Here is a 20,352-nt window from a genome sequence, read left to right as displayed (position 1 = left end):
CCAGTTTCAAAAGGCAAGAAAATTGAACTCTCTGACTTCAGTATGTGTTGTAAATGGGTCAAAGATAAAAACTTAACTTACCAATCGAAGCTGTTAAACTATGATATATGGCTCGAATGCAATTTGAATTGCCATTCATTGTACCAATAATATAAGGAAAAGATAGACTGTCAGATGACACGTTAAGTGGCAGACAGGCACAATGAAAACACACTTACACATTATCATTTGGCCAAAGCCTTTTCCAGAAAAGGAAACATACCCACATTCATTAACACAAGCAAGCACACTTCACACACTCATGACTGCCATTTCTGGTAGCTTGGACTGGACACCATCAAATAAAAAATTTTGGCAGAGGTAACCACTGTGAATACTAAAGAGGCACTCTGCGCAACACGCCAGTTTTCCAAACTTTTAAAAACGGATCCTGCACTAACAAAACTAACCATAGTACCAAAGGGATTGAAGTGAAGTGGAGCAGTAAATCACTATGTCCAGTGGTCCACCAGTATACACTAAGGCTCACAGACTGAACCCACATAATTAAAAATTGCTAAAAAAGTGTTTCAGGTTCTGTTAATTAATGGTATTATACACTGATCACAATCATGTGGGAAATTTAAAATTTCCCCTTCAATAAAAGGATGTACACTGGATGTGAATGCACTGTACACTTTATTTTCATAATTAATGCAGATTAAATGAACACATTTTTAAACTTCACAGTACAACACAAACATGCAACCAGTCTCAACTAGCAAACACAAAGGTACAAAGATAAAATTGCTTTTACAGATGATTCTTAAATGTTAATGCTCACACTGTTTTGACTTGAGCTGGTCTTATTGACTGACGGCGTCCCATTAGTCCCCTTCATTTTTGTGTCTTGAGGGCAGAGCTCGGAAAAAAACATGACATTATGTATGTTTGTTCTTCATTTTTTTATTTATTTTACCTTTTGCTCCCAATGTGTGATTTATTTTCTGCTTTTAGCTTTCATTGTTAAATTTCACTGTCTACAACTTATCAGTAGCAGTGTAGAATTAGTTTCACCTACTATACTTGAGTGTTAGTGAAAAATTATCTGTCCTTATGAAACCAATTTTTCCTTTCTCTTTGGTCTGTAACTTTCTCTTTCTTTCTCATCTTGACAGCTTTTCCTCTTATGAAATAACCTTTGTTTTAAGTTGATAAGTCTGGAATGTAAATCTGTTTTCTCAGTAGGTATACATCAACCATCCACAATTAACCATCTTTTAGTTTTTGTTAGTTAAGCTTCTACTAAGCTATCTCATATATTATAAACAGACTGTCCAACAGACAAAAAATTCTGCAACAACTCGCATTTCAGTGTTTCTGTGTGAGCTAAAAACCACTGTTAAAGATGAGTATTTGTTCTTAAAACCAAGAATGTACAGTTTTCTCTTATATGTAATCTATGTAAGCATACATCTATTCTGTATGGATTACTAATGTCAATTTGTGAAATGATGCCTGTTGATTCCATTCAATCACCTGAATAATGCACATTTTGCTTCATCTAGAGATAAATCAGAACACCACTTTCTTGATAATGTACATATTCTCAATGTAAAAATCAGTGTACACCTCAACTTATGAATGTGTGTGAGTTTTTTTTATAATGTTGTTCATATTTCTACTTACATATTCCATTTCCAGAAATTTGTAGGAATGGTACATCAGCTGAGTCTCCTGAAGCACAGTCTCCTCCAAGTCCAGCTTGGGGCCATACAATATCAGCAACATCTTGCCAGCAAATCTCATACTGATGTGGGGACTGCAAACTGTGGAGGACACTAGGCTGCAGTGGTGCTGGGTGCCTGAAACACATTTCCCCATCTTAAGTGCCACTCTGTACAATGTCTCTGTTCCATTAGACTGAGACCATTGGTTGTTAGTATCTACTATTCACCATATGTACCCTAGGTTTCTGACAGCTACTTTAGTTATTCATCAAATGAAATGTGCTCTTTTTTTAACCTTTTAACTGCCATGTTCTACCCTTCAGTAATACATGGAGTAATTATGACACACTGTGTTCACTGAATACTAATTCATAATTCCTTCATTTCATCCCAGTTATGACTCATACATGCTATTGTGGCAAGTGATTATTTCTTTAATTGTGTTAGCAGCCACTTTATTAGGCACTGGAAGATTAGATGGATACAAAGAGTTACATCATCTTCTGGAGATGGGGAAACAGTCAAGTGTTTCATAACTCATATTTCCTGTAAAGGGTGTTACCTATCATTACGTATATTTGTTAAAGAGCTTAACATATTCCACTGCAAGTTGTATGCAGCTGCATTCAGATTATTTAAAAATACAGCATGTCTATAATATGGACAGTTTGGTAATTTGGCCATTCAGATGACACAGCTGATTTTTGCTTCAAGGGTTATAGTTAGACTAGCCACACTTTTTTTCTTGATTCATCAGTTTTCTGACTGGTTTGATGCAACCTGCCATGAGTTCCTCTCCTGTGCCAATCTTTTGATCTCAGCAAAATACTTTCAAACTACATCCTCAATTATTTGCTGGATGCATTCCAATCTCTGTCTTCTTCCAAAGTTTTTACCCTCTACTGTTCCCTCTATTGCCAAGGAAGTTAGTAACGTATGTACTATCATCCTGTCCCTTCTTCTTGTCTGTGTTTTCCATATATTCCTTCTCTTGCTGATTCAGTGGACAACTTCTTCATTACTTACCTTATCAGTCCACCTAATTTTCAAATTTTTTCTGTAGAATCACACCTCAAATGTTTAGGTTCTCTTCTGTTATGGCTTTCCCACAGTCCACATCTCAATGCCATAGAATACTGCAGTCCAAATGAACATTCTCAGAAGTTTCTTCTCAAATTAAAACTAGCCACATATCAGCCTTTATTTGTTTTCACATATTGAAACAGAAATATCTGTTGAATTATCACAAAAATCGGCTACTTCTAGAATTGATGCTGTTATCTGAGCAAGTGTACGGGTGTTGACAAAAATAGTGATTGTTATTTTACAGATTTCTGGTAGAGTAAAATTAGAAATAAAATTGCTGTACACAGAACATCAGCAGCTCTACACAATGTTTTAATTCCAAGAGCTATGCACTGATTGATTGATGAGAATCTGTTTCCTACAAATCTGAAAAAAGATGCTTGTTTTGCTGTCATTGTCAGTAAATAAAAGCTTTTTTTTTTAAGTTTCTGTGCTACTTGGAATTCAGACTCTGAGGTAAAGAACACTAGTTTTTTAAATGACAGGAATGTGAAAAGTTGTCATCATCAGGATAACGATGAGGAACAGGAAACAAATTGGGGAAAGTATATATGGTTAAGGTAAGTCAAACTGGATCAAGAAAGACGCAAAGCACGTTTTTTTAGCTCATGCAGACAACTGATTGATAGCAAAAATTCAAATTTTGGTATGCTACTACTAATATGGTGCACAACACGTATAACTCAAAATTTTAGAACTGAAATACAAACAAATAAAGTGAAAGTGTAACCAAAGTCCAACAGGGAGTGACAGAAAATCAAATGCAAAGAGGATATTGGGGATAAATTGTAAATGAAAAGAATGATACTGCACACACACTGCTATAGAAACAAACTGACATTGGTCATGAAGTATGTTTACAGAAAATGGAAGGAGGGAATCAAACATAGTTTGTGAGCAGGTGGCGTATAGTAACCCTAGCAACACCAACATATTTTATATAACTTGCACTACCAAGGGGGGAGGAATATGAATAGCACAATAAATCCGCACATTACTTGTGCTCTCTTAAGTAATACTATTTATTTGTTTGCTGTTCACATCATTGATGCATACATGGGAATACACAACACAGTTCTGAAGTGATATAAAAAACCATACATGCCCGCCCCCCCCCCCCCCCCCCCCTCTCCCCAGCCCCCGTCCCACTTAGACAAATGATTTCATCAAAAATTCAGTTACCATAATTAAATCGTACCCAGGAGTATGGTAATCTTGTCTCTTGGGCAATCTCACAAATTAACAGACACTTTTTCTTCTCTGAGACTGGGGTGACCTATCTGATGAATATCTGCCATATTGTAGCACCCGTTGTAGAAAGCTTTTACTCACCTTTCTGTAACATAATGTATATTCCATGTAAACCTCCTGAAGGCCCTGATATCCTCCGGCATGTTCAGTTTTTACCAACTCCATTATTCTTGTTTTGAAAACACTGTGACAGCACTATAATACATTGTCTGCTAAATGACACTACTTGTAATAATTACTCATTCATATAAATAAAACAGAAAGAGACTTCCACATCATTCATATGATGGAAGAAGTGAGTTTACATTTGCACTGAGGCAAGGTAGGTGTATGTGACAAGCACGTGGTATAAACAACATTGTTTGATTCCACTGGATTGCATCTCTATCATAGTGTGGCCACAATTAAAAGCCTTCATATATCCAAAATAAGTAAATACAATGAGGTGTGGTTTTTGCCGTGTTACAGTCAACAGTGTGATGAAGGCTTGATTTCTGTAAGTAATTTTAATTATGAAATCAACTTTGGTCTTTATTAAAGTAAATATACCTCTTTACGTGACAGCAGAAGTGTATAAAGATGGTTTCAGTGATGCAACATATGTGGAACTTTATCAAGTAGTAACCAGATAATAGTGCTGGTAACCACTGCCTCACCAACAGGAGAACAGGCACTACTGTACTAAATAGATGCAAAAACTTAACTCAAGTATGGTTCATTTGTTAACCAGTGCACTGCTGTTATAGCACTCGGACAACTTGCTTATGCACCTAATCATACTTTCACAAATATATGACTGTCAAGAAATTTGATATGGTTTACATTTATAGTGGTGAATATTACCAAAATGTCAGAGCAGCTACACGATTGTAGGCCAAGTGGGTTCTTGATTATGTCAAGCTCTTTAACAAAAATCTAAAGAAACTGAAAGCGTGAAGAATAAAATATGACAAAGTTAAGGAATAGCAACTGATGCAGGACATGCAGCTTTTTAGCAGCAGTAATCCACAATCCATATGTTACTACAATGCACTTTACACATAGGAATGGGTTCAGCCAAAGGAGCTATCTTTCAATATTTTGCACCAGCTTTCAACATTTTGCTACATCAACAGCTTCATGGAGAACTTTGAAAATTGGTAACATTTTTCTAGATGGTGTGTCTGAAATCTGCAAATTGATGTGGTATTCAGAATGAGATTTTCACTCTGCAGTGGAGTGTGTGCTGATATGAAACTTCCTGATAGATTAAAACTGTGTGCTGGACTGAGACTCGAACTCAGGACCTTTGCCTTTTGTGGGCAAGTGCTCTACCAACTGAACTACCCAAGCACGACTCACGACCCGTCCTCACAGCTTCAATTCTGCCAGTACCTCATCTCCTCTTCCAAACATCATAGAAGCTCTTCTGTGAACCTCGCAGAAGAGCTTCTGTGAAGTTTGGAAGGTAGGAGACGAGGTACTGGCAGAATTGAAACTGTAAGGATGGGTCGTGAGTTGTGCTTGGGTAGCTCAGTTGCTAGAACAAGGCAAAGGTTCCAAGTTCGAGTCTCAGTCTGGCACACAGTTTAAATCTGTCAGGAAGTTTGATGTGGTATTTCTTACAAGTTTTGGCTTACAGGTAATGCATCATTTGCTAACAATGGGCAAACCAATCTTCACAATATGCACTACTGGTCAGTTGAAAATTCATACTGGTTGAATAGATAATGGCCACAAATATGTACAGTTCCCAAGAGATATGCTACCAAAGTTAAGTAAGACATCCCAGTGAATATAAGGCAATCCATATCATATTGATATGAGAGATGTCTTGCTCAATCCACACAGATAATCACAGACCTTCTTAAGAGAACATTTGGAGATAGCAGAATTCACTGTTTGGGGGAAAAGAAACTGGCCTGTATGCTCACTAGACTATCAGCCAATTTGACAGGTATAAAATTAGATGTGAGATTGATTTTCATAGAGAAGTCAATAGTAAGATCATGTACAGGAAGTCATGTTATGTCAACGTATATACCTTTAGTGCATTATGTGAAGAAGTAGATACTGGTGAAGAGAAATAATGATTATGTGATTGGAGCTGAATGTGTGAACTGACATGAGTGTTTTGATGCCTGTTTCGGTGTGGTGAGTGAGTTCTGTTGAGGGTTAGTTAGACACATGTTCCCAATACCATATTCATGATAAATTTTATGATGTGGAATGTGTCAAATGAACAAACATAGAATGCATGTTTGAATAAAAAACAAATAAACATTTTTTGTACATAACTAAGGCACACAAACTAGTTTCACATCATATTAGTTAGATTACATGTACTATATCTGTCTTTAGAATTAACGTACCAATATCTCTGTGCAAAATGATTAAAGGATAAATAAATTTTAGTATTAACATTTTACAACCAGCATAAAACATTTTTAATATGATATTTACCCAAAAGCTGCAAACTGTGTCCATAAATGTGTCATTGCATTGATAACATTCCAATCAAAGCTGTCATTTGATAGAGATGGAAACAATGCTGGAGTAGAAAACAGGTACAGTAGATCATCGCAATGGCATACTCCTAAAAACAACAGTTGCAAGTCAAAATTACTTATTTTGTTATGTCTAGCTAGATGTGTTTGGTAACTTATATTTCTGAATATCACAGAAATAGATGCTTATTAGACTGCACTTATATTGTTGACTTCCCTGATTAAATTAGAGTAGACACATTGTTTTTTCTGTGGACACACAGTACTGAGATCCTTATAAACAGACAATAATGACCAATTGTTTTTTATTTTAGTAAAACTGAGTAGGTCTTATCTCGTTGCTTCCTATTATATATTTACAAGTGGTAATGTGAAGTTTTGTTCTTTGTTTATGTATGCTTTCTTACAGGTTTAATTTCTGTGAAAGAGTTACCCATTTAATTTGGCAATCTATTACCATATTATTGCTAAATTAATATTGCTTAATGTAAGTGAAAACTGGCCAATAAGCTGTAACATTGTTATATCTGGAAGAGTTATGTCAATCTTTTTCTACTGGCATAACTATAGTGATGTAGGCATCTAAGAAGTAAATGAGTTTCCTCTGTTGTTATGAAAAATTTACAGTAGATATAGGACTGGTTGGTTGGTTGGACCAAACAGGATGGCTATCAGTTCCTTTGGATCAGAGAAGGATGGGGAAGGTAGCTGGCCATGCCAGCATTTGCCCGAAGTGATTTAGGGAAATAATAGAAAATGTATATCAGGATGGCTGGACACAGGTTTGAGTCATTGTCCTCCCGAAAGCGAGTCCAATGTGCTTACTACTGTGCCACCTTGCTCATTTAGATATATGAAGATAATGGAACAGGAAGAGGAGATTGCAGCTACTCAGGCTGAGTTGGACAAGGTATGAAAATATATGGGCCAATAAGGAGTATGGACAATGTATAACCATTGGGAAGTGGTAATATGTAACAGAGGGATCAAGTGAAGAACTTACTCAGGCAGATTTCTGCTAATATATGTTTAAACTATTACTTCACACACAAATAAGGCAGATACTAATGTGGACAGAGGACAACAGACTTATAGGCAAAAGAACAAATGGAACTTTTGAGCAACCAGATGCACTTTGTCTCTGTCCTAGACAATACAGCCACTATTAAGAAGAAAGGTAGAATGAACTACATCACTGAAGTTAATTAGAAGAGGATTTTTTAAGGTAACTGATATGTGAACACTAACATTTCTTCATCAGTCCTCCAGTACTGATTAAAAACAACACTGAAGAGTACATGAGGTTCTCAGTGACATAATTTTTTAGTAAATTCTTTTATAACTGAAAACTTAAGGCATTTTAAAGGGTGGGGTTTTTATAAATAGGTGCATTAACATAATATAATGCCACAGGAGTAAAAGTTATGAAAGTAACAATACTGTGTCAAAAAATGGAAAATGAGTTTTCAAACATAGGACATGTAATATATTAATGGAAGCACCAGTAAATGAACTCACCTGGTTAACAACAGCAGTGCATATGGACACATTAAGATAAGTAGAAATTCTTTTTTAAATGTTAGTCTCTCATGTAATTGTGTAGTATGATAAGTTTAGGTGAAATGATGATCTTAGACCCAAAATTAGACACTATACTGGAGGAGAGTGAAGAGGTGTCAGACATAGGAGTAATAGATAGAAAAACCAGAAAAGAGGAGGTGTTTGTGGCAGCAGACACGAGAATATAAAATGTGGAAAATATTTTGACACTGATAGGATCCAAAATGAAGAAAAGTTAAATGCAACAGAACAATCAATTAACCCAGGGGTCTCCAAACTACAGCCCATTGGACAACAATGGCTGTGAACACCATCAATCTGGCCTGTGGTAACAGGTCAAACATGCATAGGATCCAGCGTACCAAAATTTTCTTTTTATTGCAGTCAAATCTTGCTTATTGAGCACCTCGTACAATGAGCCATTCACACAATGAAAAGCAGAATGTGTAAGAAACTAGTCAGCTTAACAAATAATGTTTTGCATAAAACGTTTGTTTACTATTACTTTTTTCAGTATTTAATAACCACTACAGAATCCATCTTGTGGCCTGGACCAGTCTCTTTGGCTACTATAAATGAACATTAAACCATGTATTCTCATATAAACCACTGCTGTGTCAAGTAGAAGCTCTGTCAATGCTGTATTCAGTGAGCTGTACCGATAGCAATGCACCTCATGCTGCAATTGTTGTCACCCGCACAACTACTCGGGCTTCCATGATGATGTTGTAAATACTCTGTAATGATGAAAAATTGTTTCTTTGCCAGCACATGGTACCCTTTCCCTTGCAGCATCTGTTTATGAATTTCAGTTCTGATGTGTTGTTGCGAACTAATGAAGAGCCCAATAAGAAGTAGCTATTGATGCTACAAATTTAATCAACAAAAATGCTATGTTTCTTTTTTGACAAATTTTGAAACACAGGTGTAAACAAATATCTGGAGACAAGTTTCTTCTCAAACAAGATGTACTATACTATACATAAAAAGTTACAATACTGTATTATAGATCTTTTTGAGCACCTATTTTTTCAGAATGGTACTCGTTGACCTATTCCGTACTTTTCCTGTGTTTCCTTAATGAAAACTGATTATTTTATGACCACTTCAGACACACATTAACTTATATATATATAGTGTAATTGCACATTTTAATTGTAATTAAGTATAAGAGATTTCCTGAAAATTTACCTTACTTAAGAGATATAGATAGGTAATTCACATAACCAACTTTACCACTGTAACTATGGTTAATGAGATAAATACAGATGTAACTTCCCACTTGCAATTGTTTGCAGTCGTGGATCAAGTTCATTAATTGAAAGTATCATCAACCACTTCAAAGGCTCATCAGTTAGTTTAGATCCATAATTTTTTTTTATATATTGCAGTTTGGGGACAAACAGTGCTAGCAACTGATCAAACTGTGTGAATGGACCCCTCCTTCCGGAGATTCGGATCCTTCCTCAGGCATGGGTATGTGTGTTGCTCTAAGCATAAGTTAGTTTAGGCAGTGTGTAAGTCTAGGGACCCATGAATTCAGCAGTTTGGTCTCTTAGGAATTCTCACACATTTGAACATTTTTTGTGTGAATGGAAGGCTCTTATAAAATTTCAGAAATGATGAATTTAAATATTTATCTTCATAAAAATTGCTTCTTTGCAAATCAACCACTTCCATTTGAAGTTCTTGGCAAGAGTTTCTATATCAGTGTTAAATTTTTAATTGCACCAATATCTGAAAAAAGAGACTCAAAATTTATTTTTGAATCATCAAAAGAGTCAGTTGTGAAATCTGCCAGAAATTGATTGAATGCTGAGCATGTATTAAAATGCACGAAACATTTGCCATTCAATTGAGACAGAAACAAAACAATTTCTTGTCAAAATATGAGTGTACAAGTTAGGCAATAGCTGGTTTTTCCCTCATAATTTTAAATTAACATATTTCATATGTTTAGTTAAAACTGTATAAGATGATAAACTCCATTGCCACTCATTGTTTTGTAGCTCAGCCAGAGGATGATTCCTTTCATTCAATAAAGTTCTGATTATGTTTGGAGCTCAAAAATCATGTCAGAGCTTTCCACATTTATGTCAGAGTACTGCCATCTTTCTACAATCTCTTCAACAGACTCCTGGAACTGACAGTGACTGAGATCATATGATCTTATATAATTAACAGCTGACAAGATTGGCTTTACAATTTCTGAGATATCCTAGCAATTTCCCCACAAAGACTGTTGATGAATGATGCAATGCATGATTAATAGGTTTGATTCATCATCATTTTCTACTGCCTTTTACTTGAGAGTAACAACACATTTTCCTCTGAAGAATGTTTTTCTGAACAGCATTGTCTACTTCTTAAAAAATTTCTTTTCTCATGGGCATTCTGTGAGTGCTATGGACATCAAGAAGGTCTTCATCCACTTTATAATTTTTATTTATTCCTCAAATAAAAATTAAGACCTATGCAATGTCTGTAACATCCACAGCCAAAGAGAACCAGTCTAAATGCAGAATTTTCTCAGATAACTGATTTACTATATTTTCAAAAATATCATTTACTCTTTGAGACACAGTGTATGCTGACAAACTGGTGTTTTTAAATAAATCATATTTCTTTAGAAACATTTCTTCAACTATTGCAATGAGGCAGTCCTTTATTAATTTGGCACCAGTAAATGGTTTTCCATGTTTTGCTATACACTGCTGCTTCTTGCTCGGCATTTACTTTCTTAAACATTTCAAACCATGTTGCAAAGACGTGCATTTCTAACCATTGAGTTCCAGTAAATTTGGAATAACTCTGAGAATATTAAATCACATAATGACATTTAATATTGTCTTCATTGAGAACTGATACTATCTCAAACTTTGAATGACAACATTGTGAAATATATGAATATTTTGAATGAAGGAGAGAATTCCCCCTTTCAATTATTGATCAAATGCAAGGATGGCTCATATAATGTTTAGCATGTCTGGGATTGTAAAACAGTTAAGATCCTTAGACGCCAGGAAGGCATCTGGCCCAGACGGTGTCCCCATAAGATTTTATGTTGATTATGTTGCAAATATAGAACCATTCTTGTCCACCATCTATCAGAGATCATTGGAACAGCAGAAAGTTCCACCTGACTGGAAGAAGGCCCAGGTCATAGCAATCTATAAAAAGGATAGAAAATCAGCTGCACATAATTACTGGCCAATTTCGCTAACATCAATTTGTTCTAGAATCATGGAACATATTTTGTGTTCAGACTTAATGACCTTTCTAGACTCTGACAAGCTCATCTGCAGAAACCAGCATAGTTTTGGAAAACAGTGGTCATGTGAGACACAGCTGGCTCTCTTTGTGCATGATATACAACAGTCCCTAGATTCCAACTCCCAGGTTGATGCCATATTCCTTGACTTTTGAAAGGCGCTTGATTCAGTTCCACACTGATGCCATATTCCTCAACTTTCAAAAGGCGTTTGACTCAGTTCCACACTGTCACTTGCTCCAAAAAGTGCGCCGTGCAGGGTAGCCATGCTGTCTGAGGCATCTTGTTGCGATTCGAGAGGATACCCCATCAGAGGTTCGAGTTCTCCCACGGGCATGAGTGTGTGTGTTGTCCTTAGCGTTAAGTTAGTTTAAGTTAGATTAAGTAGTGTGTAAGCTTAGGGACTGATGACCTCAGCAGTTTGGTCCAATAAGACCTTACCACAAATTAAAATTTTTCCAAAAAGTGCACACTTATGGTCTATCCATTGACATATGCGATTGGACAGAAAGTTTTCTAACAGACAGAGGGCAGTATGTCATCCTGAATGGTGGGACTTCGACAGAAACAAGCATAACATCAGGTGTGCCCCAGGGCAGCGTAATAGGTCTGCTGCTTTTTACAGTTTACATAAATGGTCTGGTTGATGGTATTTACAGCAGCACTAGATTGTTTGCTGATGATGTTTTAGTCTACAGGAAATTAGTATCACATGAAAGTTGTGAACAAATCAATGAGGATTTGCAGGAAATAAATGTGTGGTCTAATGACTGGCAGTTATCTCTCAGTATTAGTAAGTGTGACCTAATGCATATAAGAGAGTGAAAATCCCCATTAATGTATGAGTAAAAATAATGCCCAGTCTTTGGAACCGGAAACATCTGTCAAGTATCTGGCTGTGACTATTCAAATGATCTCAAATGGAATGATCAGATTACAAAAGTAATGAGTAAGGTGAACTTCAGATTGTGGTTTATTGATAGAACCCTGAAGTGATGCAGTCCTTTGACAAAGGAAATTGCTTACAATACTTTAGTTCATCCACTCTTAAAGTACTGTTTGTCTGTATGAGACCCTTACTAGTTGGGTCTGATTCACGAGATTGAGAAGGTCCAAAGAAGAGTGGCAAGATTCGTGACTGGTACATTTAGCCATTGTGAGAGCATTGCAAATCTCATAGAAAGTTTGAAGTGGGACATATTTGCAGATAGATGACACACTAAATGGAAGGGGCTGCTCACTAAATTCCAAAATCCGATCTTCGCCAAGGATGTAGAGCATATATTATTACCACCAACTTTCAAATCACGCAATGATCATCATTCAAAGATAAGGGAAATTAGAGCTCGTACTGAGGCTTTCAGACAGTCTTTTTTCTCTTGTGCAATCCACGAGTGGAACAGAGGAGGAGGGGGGGGGGGGGGGGATGACTTTGGACTTTGGTGTGAATAGTGCCCTCCACCGCACACCACTTGGTGGCTAGTGGATGATATATATAGATGTAGATGTAGAAGAAAGTGGTGGCAGTATGGTAGCTTCTGCAGCTGAATCTGCCCCAGCTTATGTGGTGTAGGTGGCAAGTTTGGCAGTTCTCTCAGACAAGTGATTGTCAGGATGTCATCTGGTGCAAGGGTGATGATATCGAGGTGCAGACAATGCCACTAGCTAGAGTGCACACATGGTTGAGATGTCAGATACATGCAACATTGCCTAGCCTGTCAGAGCATCTTCAACAGCGATGTCATCAGGGATAAAGTCTCTCAGATTGAGAATATTTATGATAGGGAGGCGGGGTATTGGGCAGTTGTCATTGTTGTCATTCATGGCAACTGAGGTGATATTCTGGAGAAGCAATTCTGGTTTCAGGTAGTTAATTGATATGTTCATTGGTTTGCCATTAATCAGAATTTCAAATGCATGTGTGACACTCTTAATAACTTTGAAGGATTCTGTACATGGTGGCTATAGTGCTGATCAGACTGTGTCACCCTGTACCATGACGTGGTCACAATTGGAAAGCATTTTATGAACGAAGACATGGGTGTGGAGTATGGAGTGGGAGGTGGCACATTAATATACCTAATGTGGCCCTTCATTCGTTGAACTAGTGCCAGTAGGACCATATGCTTGGGTTATTGTGTGGGTAGGACAATACTGGCAGGAAGTACCAGTATTTTGGCAAGAGACATGTAAGTTCTTCTTGAAGGTGTTTCAGATGTTGAGTAATGCCCACAGCAAAGTTTTAGTCCTCAACCTGCCACAGCACTTAAGTGTAACTTAGAGAGTCCTATGCCAGCATTTGACTAACACACCACTCTGCGGCTGATAGACTGCTGTGTGGTTACACTGAATTTCACAGAGGTTATGCAAGATGCTGAAGAGTGCCAACTCGAACTGATAGCCTTGGCTGGTAGTTATCATGCCTGGCATGCCAAAACATACTATCTGTTTTTCTATGTAGATATAGCTGGTGGCCTCTGCCATGATATCCTTGATGGTGGTTGTTTTCACCCACCTGGAAGTTACACCTATCGTTGGCAGTAAACAGCTGAATCTCTCTGTCTCTGGTAGAAGTCTACTGAGATAAATGTGTACATGGCACAATGCATGCCTGTGTACAAGTGCGGCAGCCCCACTTGATGTTGGGCCACACAAACTATTGTGTAGTGAGGTGGAATGTGGTTCAGATGCCTAGCTGGGACAGGCTGTGGAGCTGGTTAAAAATCACATGGCACATTTTTTGTGGCACTAATGGCCAAATCCTATTAAGGGACATGTCACAGGGATCAGTGTTTAGGTCCCTGGGATGGTGCATTATTTGATTCATAGGCCAGTGTTGTGGTTGCATATCAACTCTGTGATGCTAGAATAGTTGCACTGGTAGATAATTAATTTAGGTTTCAGTGTCATTAGGGATTTAAATCCTTTGATGGATGCCATATGGCATCAAATAGTTGTTTAGCTCTGTAAACATTATAACATGACCCCATTCAATATCTTCATGGAAGTTTCAAACCGCCCCATAAATGGCAAGGAGATTTTAGTCAAAGGCAGACCATTTCGCTTGAGTGGCTGTAAGTTTCTATGAGAGTAACTGGGGGCTGGGCATCCTGGCCTTTAGTTGTTGTGGAACTGCACCAATCACAGTATCACTTGCATCTGTGGTAACTGTGAAGTGTGCACCTGCAATTGGATGGGCCTACATACTTACACATCTGAAAGCCCCATTTGTCTCTGGGGTCCACTCAGTCTTCCTTTTCCCTTTCTTGTTAGATCCTGCTGTCGTACTGGTGAGGGTTGCTTGTTAAGCCATGGCAAATAGCATGAGCTGCTGGTAAAGTTTCGAGTTTCTAAGAATTGACATAGCTCATGACATTTATGGAGGAGGAAAAGTTGTCTGGTGGTGTTGGCTTGGTCCAGGGCTAGTCTGATCACTGTGGGACTAACTATGTGCTTAAGGAAGGTAACTTCTGCTTTCTGTAACTGACATTTGTCCTTGTTGATCACCACACCTCCATCATTTAGGGCAGTGAGAACGTGTTTTAAGTGTCAGTCACGGTTTTTTAAGTAGCCAAAAAAATATGGATGCCATCCAAATAGGCAAAGCAAAAATCAAAGCAAAAAAAGTATGCCATCAATGAAGCATTACCCATCTGAGCTGTGAAAAAATATTCAAAGAGATCAAATGATGTGATAATCACAGTTTTTGTGATATGGTCTTTGTATATGGGGATTTGTAGTTGAGCTTTCTTTACTGTCAGTCACACTGAATACAGCTGTGCCAGTTAGCGAGTGTGTTAAATCATGTGTTTTGGGAACTGGATAGCTGTTGTGCACCATAAAGGTTTTGAGAACACTGCACTCGCCACAGAATCTCAAAATTCCATCTTTTTCTGATACTTATGTGATCCTTGACACCAAGTGGTTGTTGAATGGCAAACTATGCTACCTGTCACCTTAGCAATGTGTATATTAGCTGCGGTCAGTTGGTATGCCTTCTGACATACTGGTGATTGTTAGGATTGCACAAGCTTGCACCTTACTGGGGTGGTAAGTAAAGACGGTGGTGGGGCCAAAGCCAAGGTGCTGAACATTGAGAAAGAGTGCAGTGTACCAACTTCCGTGTTGTGCCTCATGCTCATTGTCATTGGTTGTACAAGTACTGGTTGTGAGGACAGAGAATGTGGTCGGTCACCAGGGCCTGAGGCTGAGTGCACTTCCTCAGGCTCGTTGGAGCAGCAAGTATATGAGACGATCTTAAGGTGCTGCTGTGCTAATGTGAGTGCAGATGATATGTCCTTAATGCAATGTAGGAGAGACATGTTCCCATCACGGAGTGCAATGGAAGCTGAGCAACAGTGGTCGTAGTGCTGATGTGCCAAAAGCAGTTTTTCTGCCATTGTGACACACTTTCTGAGTGGGTTGACATATGCAAAACTGTCATCCTGCTGCCTGAACATCCAGTGTGTTGTGTCATGTAAGATTTAGGTTTTCAGTGTGAATAGTCCTGGGGTGTAGTGGCCCACATTATGGTGCAGGAGTGAAGAATGTGGTATGTCTGGAGAGAGATGTAAGTGACACAGGAAACAGATTCTTGCCACCAGTTCTATGACATCTGTGATGTAAAAGGTTCATGTAAACTGGTGATGTGCTGACAGCTGTAAGGGGCTTTGTGCACAGTGATCTTCAAATTATTAGCTGTGTATAGTTGTAGAGTTAATGTTTTGTTGAATGTCAATGTACTCTCCAGCAGTTCTGAGCTGATGTTGAACCCAGTGTTTCCTTGAATTGAGGTCAGAGATGTACCTTCAAGCCTTCCTTGTATATGGTGTTGTGTGTGTGTGTGTGTGTGTGTGTGTGTGTGTGTGTGTGTGTGTGTCTGTGTGTCTAACTATTGGCAACTTGAGATCTCAGTGCAAGCTAATGTGCTTATGGTGGCCTGCATTTGAAATTTGGAAAGTGCAGGAAGAATGGCAGTTGCATGTGGCATTGCTGAACTGGGCATGGTACCAGCAGTGTCATGCTCTTGACACAACTGCGGTGGTCTGCATAGTACTGTACACTGTGGGAGTGATTCCATGCGGAGCCTGCTGGTACTTGCCCTATTTTGTGGCAGCGATGTCACTATCAGCAATCCTCGGCTCTGCTCAGGGCAATCCACAATGGTAAACATGCTACTATAGTTATACTTCTTTGTAATTTATGTGCTGCCTTTGCTGCAGTACCATGAACATTCTGTCTGTGAGAGCCAACCATTTTTTCAAGGGATCAGTTTCATATTATATCATTGCTAGTTGTATTTGCAGGGAAAGTTTAAACTGTTGATAGTTCGTGCATGCCTTTTCCTCAGTTGGTGACATGCTGCAGTGCAGCCTGGTGTAGTGGTTCTGTGTACTTTTCTCACACATAAAAGTTTTCACTCATATTTTGGTTTAAACTGGTGTTTGGTGGAAATGAATAAAACATATTCCAGAAGTTAATGAAAATTTATTTGCATAATATTATAACTCATTTTTAGAGTGAAACATTTTAAAGCAGGGTGTTGCACACAAGGGAACTTCACATCAGCACACCAATATGAAGTCTCTTTGCAAAGGACTTTTCTCATGCATGCCACACAACTCTTGTTGGCCTTTTCTTCATTTTAGGTGGCACAAGGCCTGGAAAATACCTGGCTGTAATGCATGTTGCTTTCAATGTTCAAGGTGGGCATCCTAATGATGTCCTTTGTTGTAGTGAAGATATGGCCAGCTGTTCACCAGAACAAATCGTGAAGCTCATTCTACTTCGTTCATCACCATGATTCTTGTACAGAACATATGCAGTGAAGCATGCAGTGTTCATCAATTGGCCAAAAAGCTTCTGAAAATATTTTTTCATCCTGCTTCTTGCCATTTGGTAACTTTGCAACTGGGAGTCACACCAATGGCTCTGAAATTCTTGTCACAATCATCGATAACATGTCTCTCTCAAATGATTCCCTTCTTCAAGTTTACATTTAAAAATGTAACATCATGGGAGGCGCTGACCATAATGTCTCTTTTGTCCTTACATTTCATTATCATCTGCTTGCCTCTGTATACTGTTATGTGCTCTCCTTTCTTCAGTTTTTCCTTTTGAATGACACTTGGGAGCCCCTTTCTGTTTTGCTGCATTGAGCAGACAATGTCCACCAACTCTGAACTGGTGTACCAGTTGCCAGGATAAGGTTAGATTAGATTAGATTAGATTAGATTAGATTTGCTTTCATTCCAATTGATCCGTAGTGAGGAGGTGTTCCAGGATGTGGAACATGTCAGAAAAACAACAATACATGACAAATATTTACAACTAAAACAAATAAGCTAATGTACAATTCCACAGGTACTAAGTGGAATGATCGTCATTTTTTAATGAACACTATATGAAAGTCATTTTAAAAATACTAATGCACTGAATTTAAAATAAAAAAGTTTTTTATTTGTTTATAAGGAAATAAACATGTAATACAACTACTATAATACTTATTTACAATGAACACATTACTGCACTGAAATGGTGCAGAAGTTAGATTGTACTTACGCACACACACACACACTTATTTACAATGAACACATTACTGCACTGAAATTGTCCAGAAGTTATATTGTACTTACACACACACACACACACACACACAAATCAGTTGGTTCTACTGAGAAATTCATCAATGGAGTAGAAGGAGTTGGCCACCAATAAATCCTTTAGGCTTCTCTTAAACTGAATTTCATTGGTTGTTAAGCTTTTTATGGCTGCTGGTAAGTTATTGGAAATGTGTGTTCGTGAATAATGCACACCTTTTTCTACAAGACTAAGTGGCTTTAAATCCTTGTGAAGATTATTCTTATTTCTAGTATTGATTCCATGAATTGAGCTGTTGGTTTGAAAAAGTGATATATATTTTAATGACAAATTTTATTCAGGAATAAATATATTGAGAAGCAGTAGCTAGTATCCCTAGTTCCCTAAACAGTCTTCTGCAGGATGTTCTTGAGTTCACACCACATATAACTCTTACTGCACATTTTTGTGCCCGGAAAACTTTAGCTTGGCTTGATAATCCCATATGACATTATGGAATGAAAGTAAGCATAGTATGCCAGCTTTTTCATTTTTATATCCCCTATGTCTGACAAAATTTGCATTGCAAACAGAGAATTGTTAAGACACTTCAGCAGTTCTGTGGTGTGCTCCTCCCAGTTGAATTTATTATCAAGCTGTAATCCCAAGAATTTAACACTGTCCACTTCTTCTATCTTCTTGTCATCGTATGTTAGACATATACTCGTGGGACACCCCTTACAAGTTCTGAACTGCATGTAGGGTGTTTTTTCAAGGTTTAGTGACAAAGAATTGGCTAGAATCAGTGATTAATGTCCACAAATAATTTATTAACTGATCTTTCTAAGACTACGTTTGATTTGCTATTTATTGCAATGTTTGTATCATCGGAAAACAAACTTGGCATCTGGTAATGTTACTGATGAAAGGTCATTGATACACACAAGAAAAAGTAAGAGCCCTAAAATGGAACCTTGTGGGACCCCACATGTAATTAGTTCCCAGTTGGATGATGCCTGATAGCTTGATACATGTCTCTTTCCTAATAACACATTTTGTTTCCTGCCAGAGATATAAGATTTGAACCATTTTGCAGCATTTCCTGTTACACTATAATACTCTAATTTACTTAAAAGGATATTGTGATTTACACAGTCAAATGCCTTTGACAGATCACAAAATACACCAGTTGCCCGCAATTTTTTGTCTAATGAATTACGCAGATTTTCACTGTAAGTGTAGATGCCTTCTCAATATAAGAACCTTTTAGAAATCTAAACTGTGACTTTGACAGTATGTTATTTGAGATTAGATGGTTATAAAGCCAACTGTACATTACTTTTTCAAAACTTTTTGAGAATGCTGGCAACAGTGAAATTGGACGGAAATTTGATGCTATTTCTTTATCTCCCTTCTTAAACAGTGGCTTAACTTCAGCAAATTTCAGCCATTCAGGATATATTCCACTGATAAATGACTGGTTACACAGATAGCTTAATATGTTACTTAGCTCAGAATCACATTCTTTAATTAACTTTGTTGATATTTCATCACACCCACTAGATGTTTTTGATTTTAAAGATTTTATGATGGACATTATTTCCGTTGGGGTGGTGAAGGTCAAATTCATATTATGGAAGTTGCTTGAAATTTCTGGTCTGAGGTATTCCATAGCAGCATCTACCGAACCTGACAACCCCATCTTTTCAGTAACAGTTATAAAATGTTTATTAAAAAGTTCTGCAACACTATATACATCTGTCAACAATGTATAATTTACTCTTAATGCTATTTGTTCCACTTCATGTCTGATTCTACCGGTCTCCTCCTTCACTATATCCCATATTGTCGTTATTTTGTTATCTGATATGACTATCTTTTCCTTGTAATATATTTGCTTTGACATCTGTATTACAGTCTTTAATATTTTTCAGTATTTCTTGTAATGTGCTATAGCATCAACATCGGAACTGTTTCGGATTGACAGATACAGATTTCTTTTTGTTTTACAAGATACCCCTATTCCTCGAGTAATCCATGGCGGTTTTGTAGACTTTGCTCTAACCTTGGTAAGTTTTGGTGGAAAACAGTGTTCGAATAAGGTAAGCACTTTATTAGCAAAAGTGTTATATTTTTCATTCATGGCAGTGGCCCTTTCCCAAGGAGATAATGTACAAGTTCCAAAACAGTTCAAGAGGTTGTTGTTTCTTCTGGATAGTGGCTGCCAGAATTACTGTCCTTTCCAGTGTAAACAATAAATTCCTAAACACACCTAGAGTTCATAAAATTTGATGTCACATCTATTGCACTTTGGTAGAATAAATCATCTCCATCTAAGCTGTCCTTTCCAGAGTAACAATGATTCATCAACAGTGATGTTCCTTTCCGGCATGTATACTGATCTGAATTT

The 20,352-nt window shown here is 37.6% G+C and overlaps 1 protein-coding gene across 1 annotated transcript in view; it reads right to left on the bottom strand.

Moving 5' to 3' along the window:
• Positions 1-20,352, bottom strand: part of LOC126268026 (juvenile hormone esterase-like) — a 530,118-nt gene that overhangs the window by 99,487 nt on the left and 410,279 nt on the right. The window contains exons 10-11 of the mRNA XM_049973445.1: positions 6,489-6,621; positions 1,669-1,844 (exon numbers count right to left, since the gene is read on the bottom strand). Of these exons, the coding sequence (XP_049829402.1) occupies positions 1,669-1,844; positions 6,489-6,621 (309 nt within the window). The remainder of the gene's footprint in view (positions 1-1,668; positions 1,845-6,488; positions 6,622-20,352) is intronic.

The sequence above is a fragment of the Schistocerca gregaria genome, chromosome 4 (genome assembly GCF_023897955.1).
Source record: "Schistocerca gregaria isolate iqSchGreg1 chromosome 4, iqSchGreg1.2, whole genome shotgun sequence".
Classification (NCBI taxonomy): Eukaryota; Metazoa; Arthropoda; class Insecta; order Orthoptera; family Acrididae; genus Schistocerca; species Schistocerca gregaria.
This window is presented reverse-complemented; position numbering and strand designations above follow the sequence as displayed.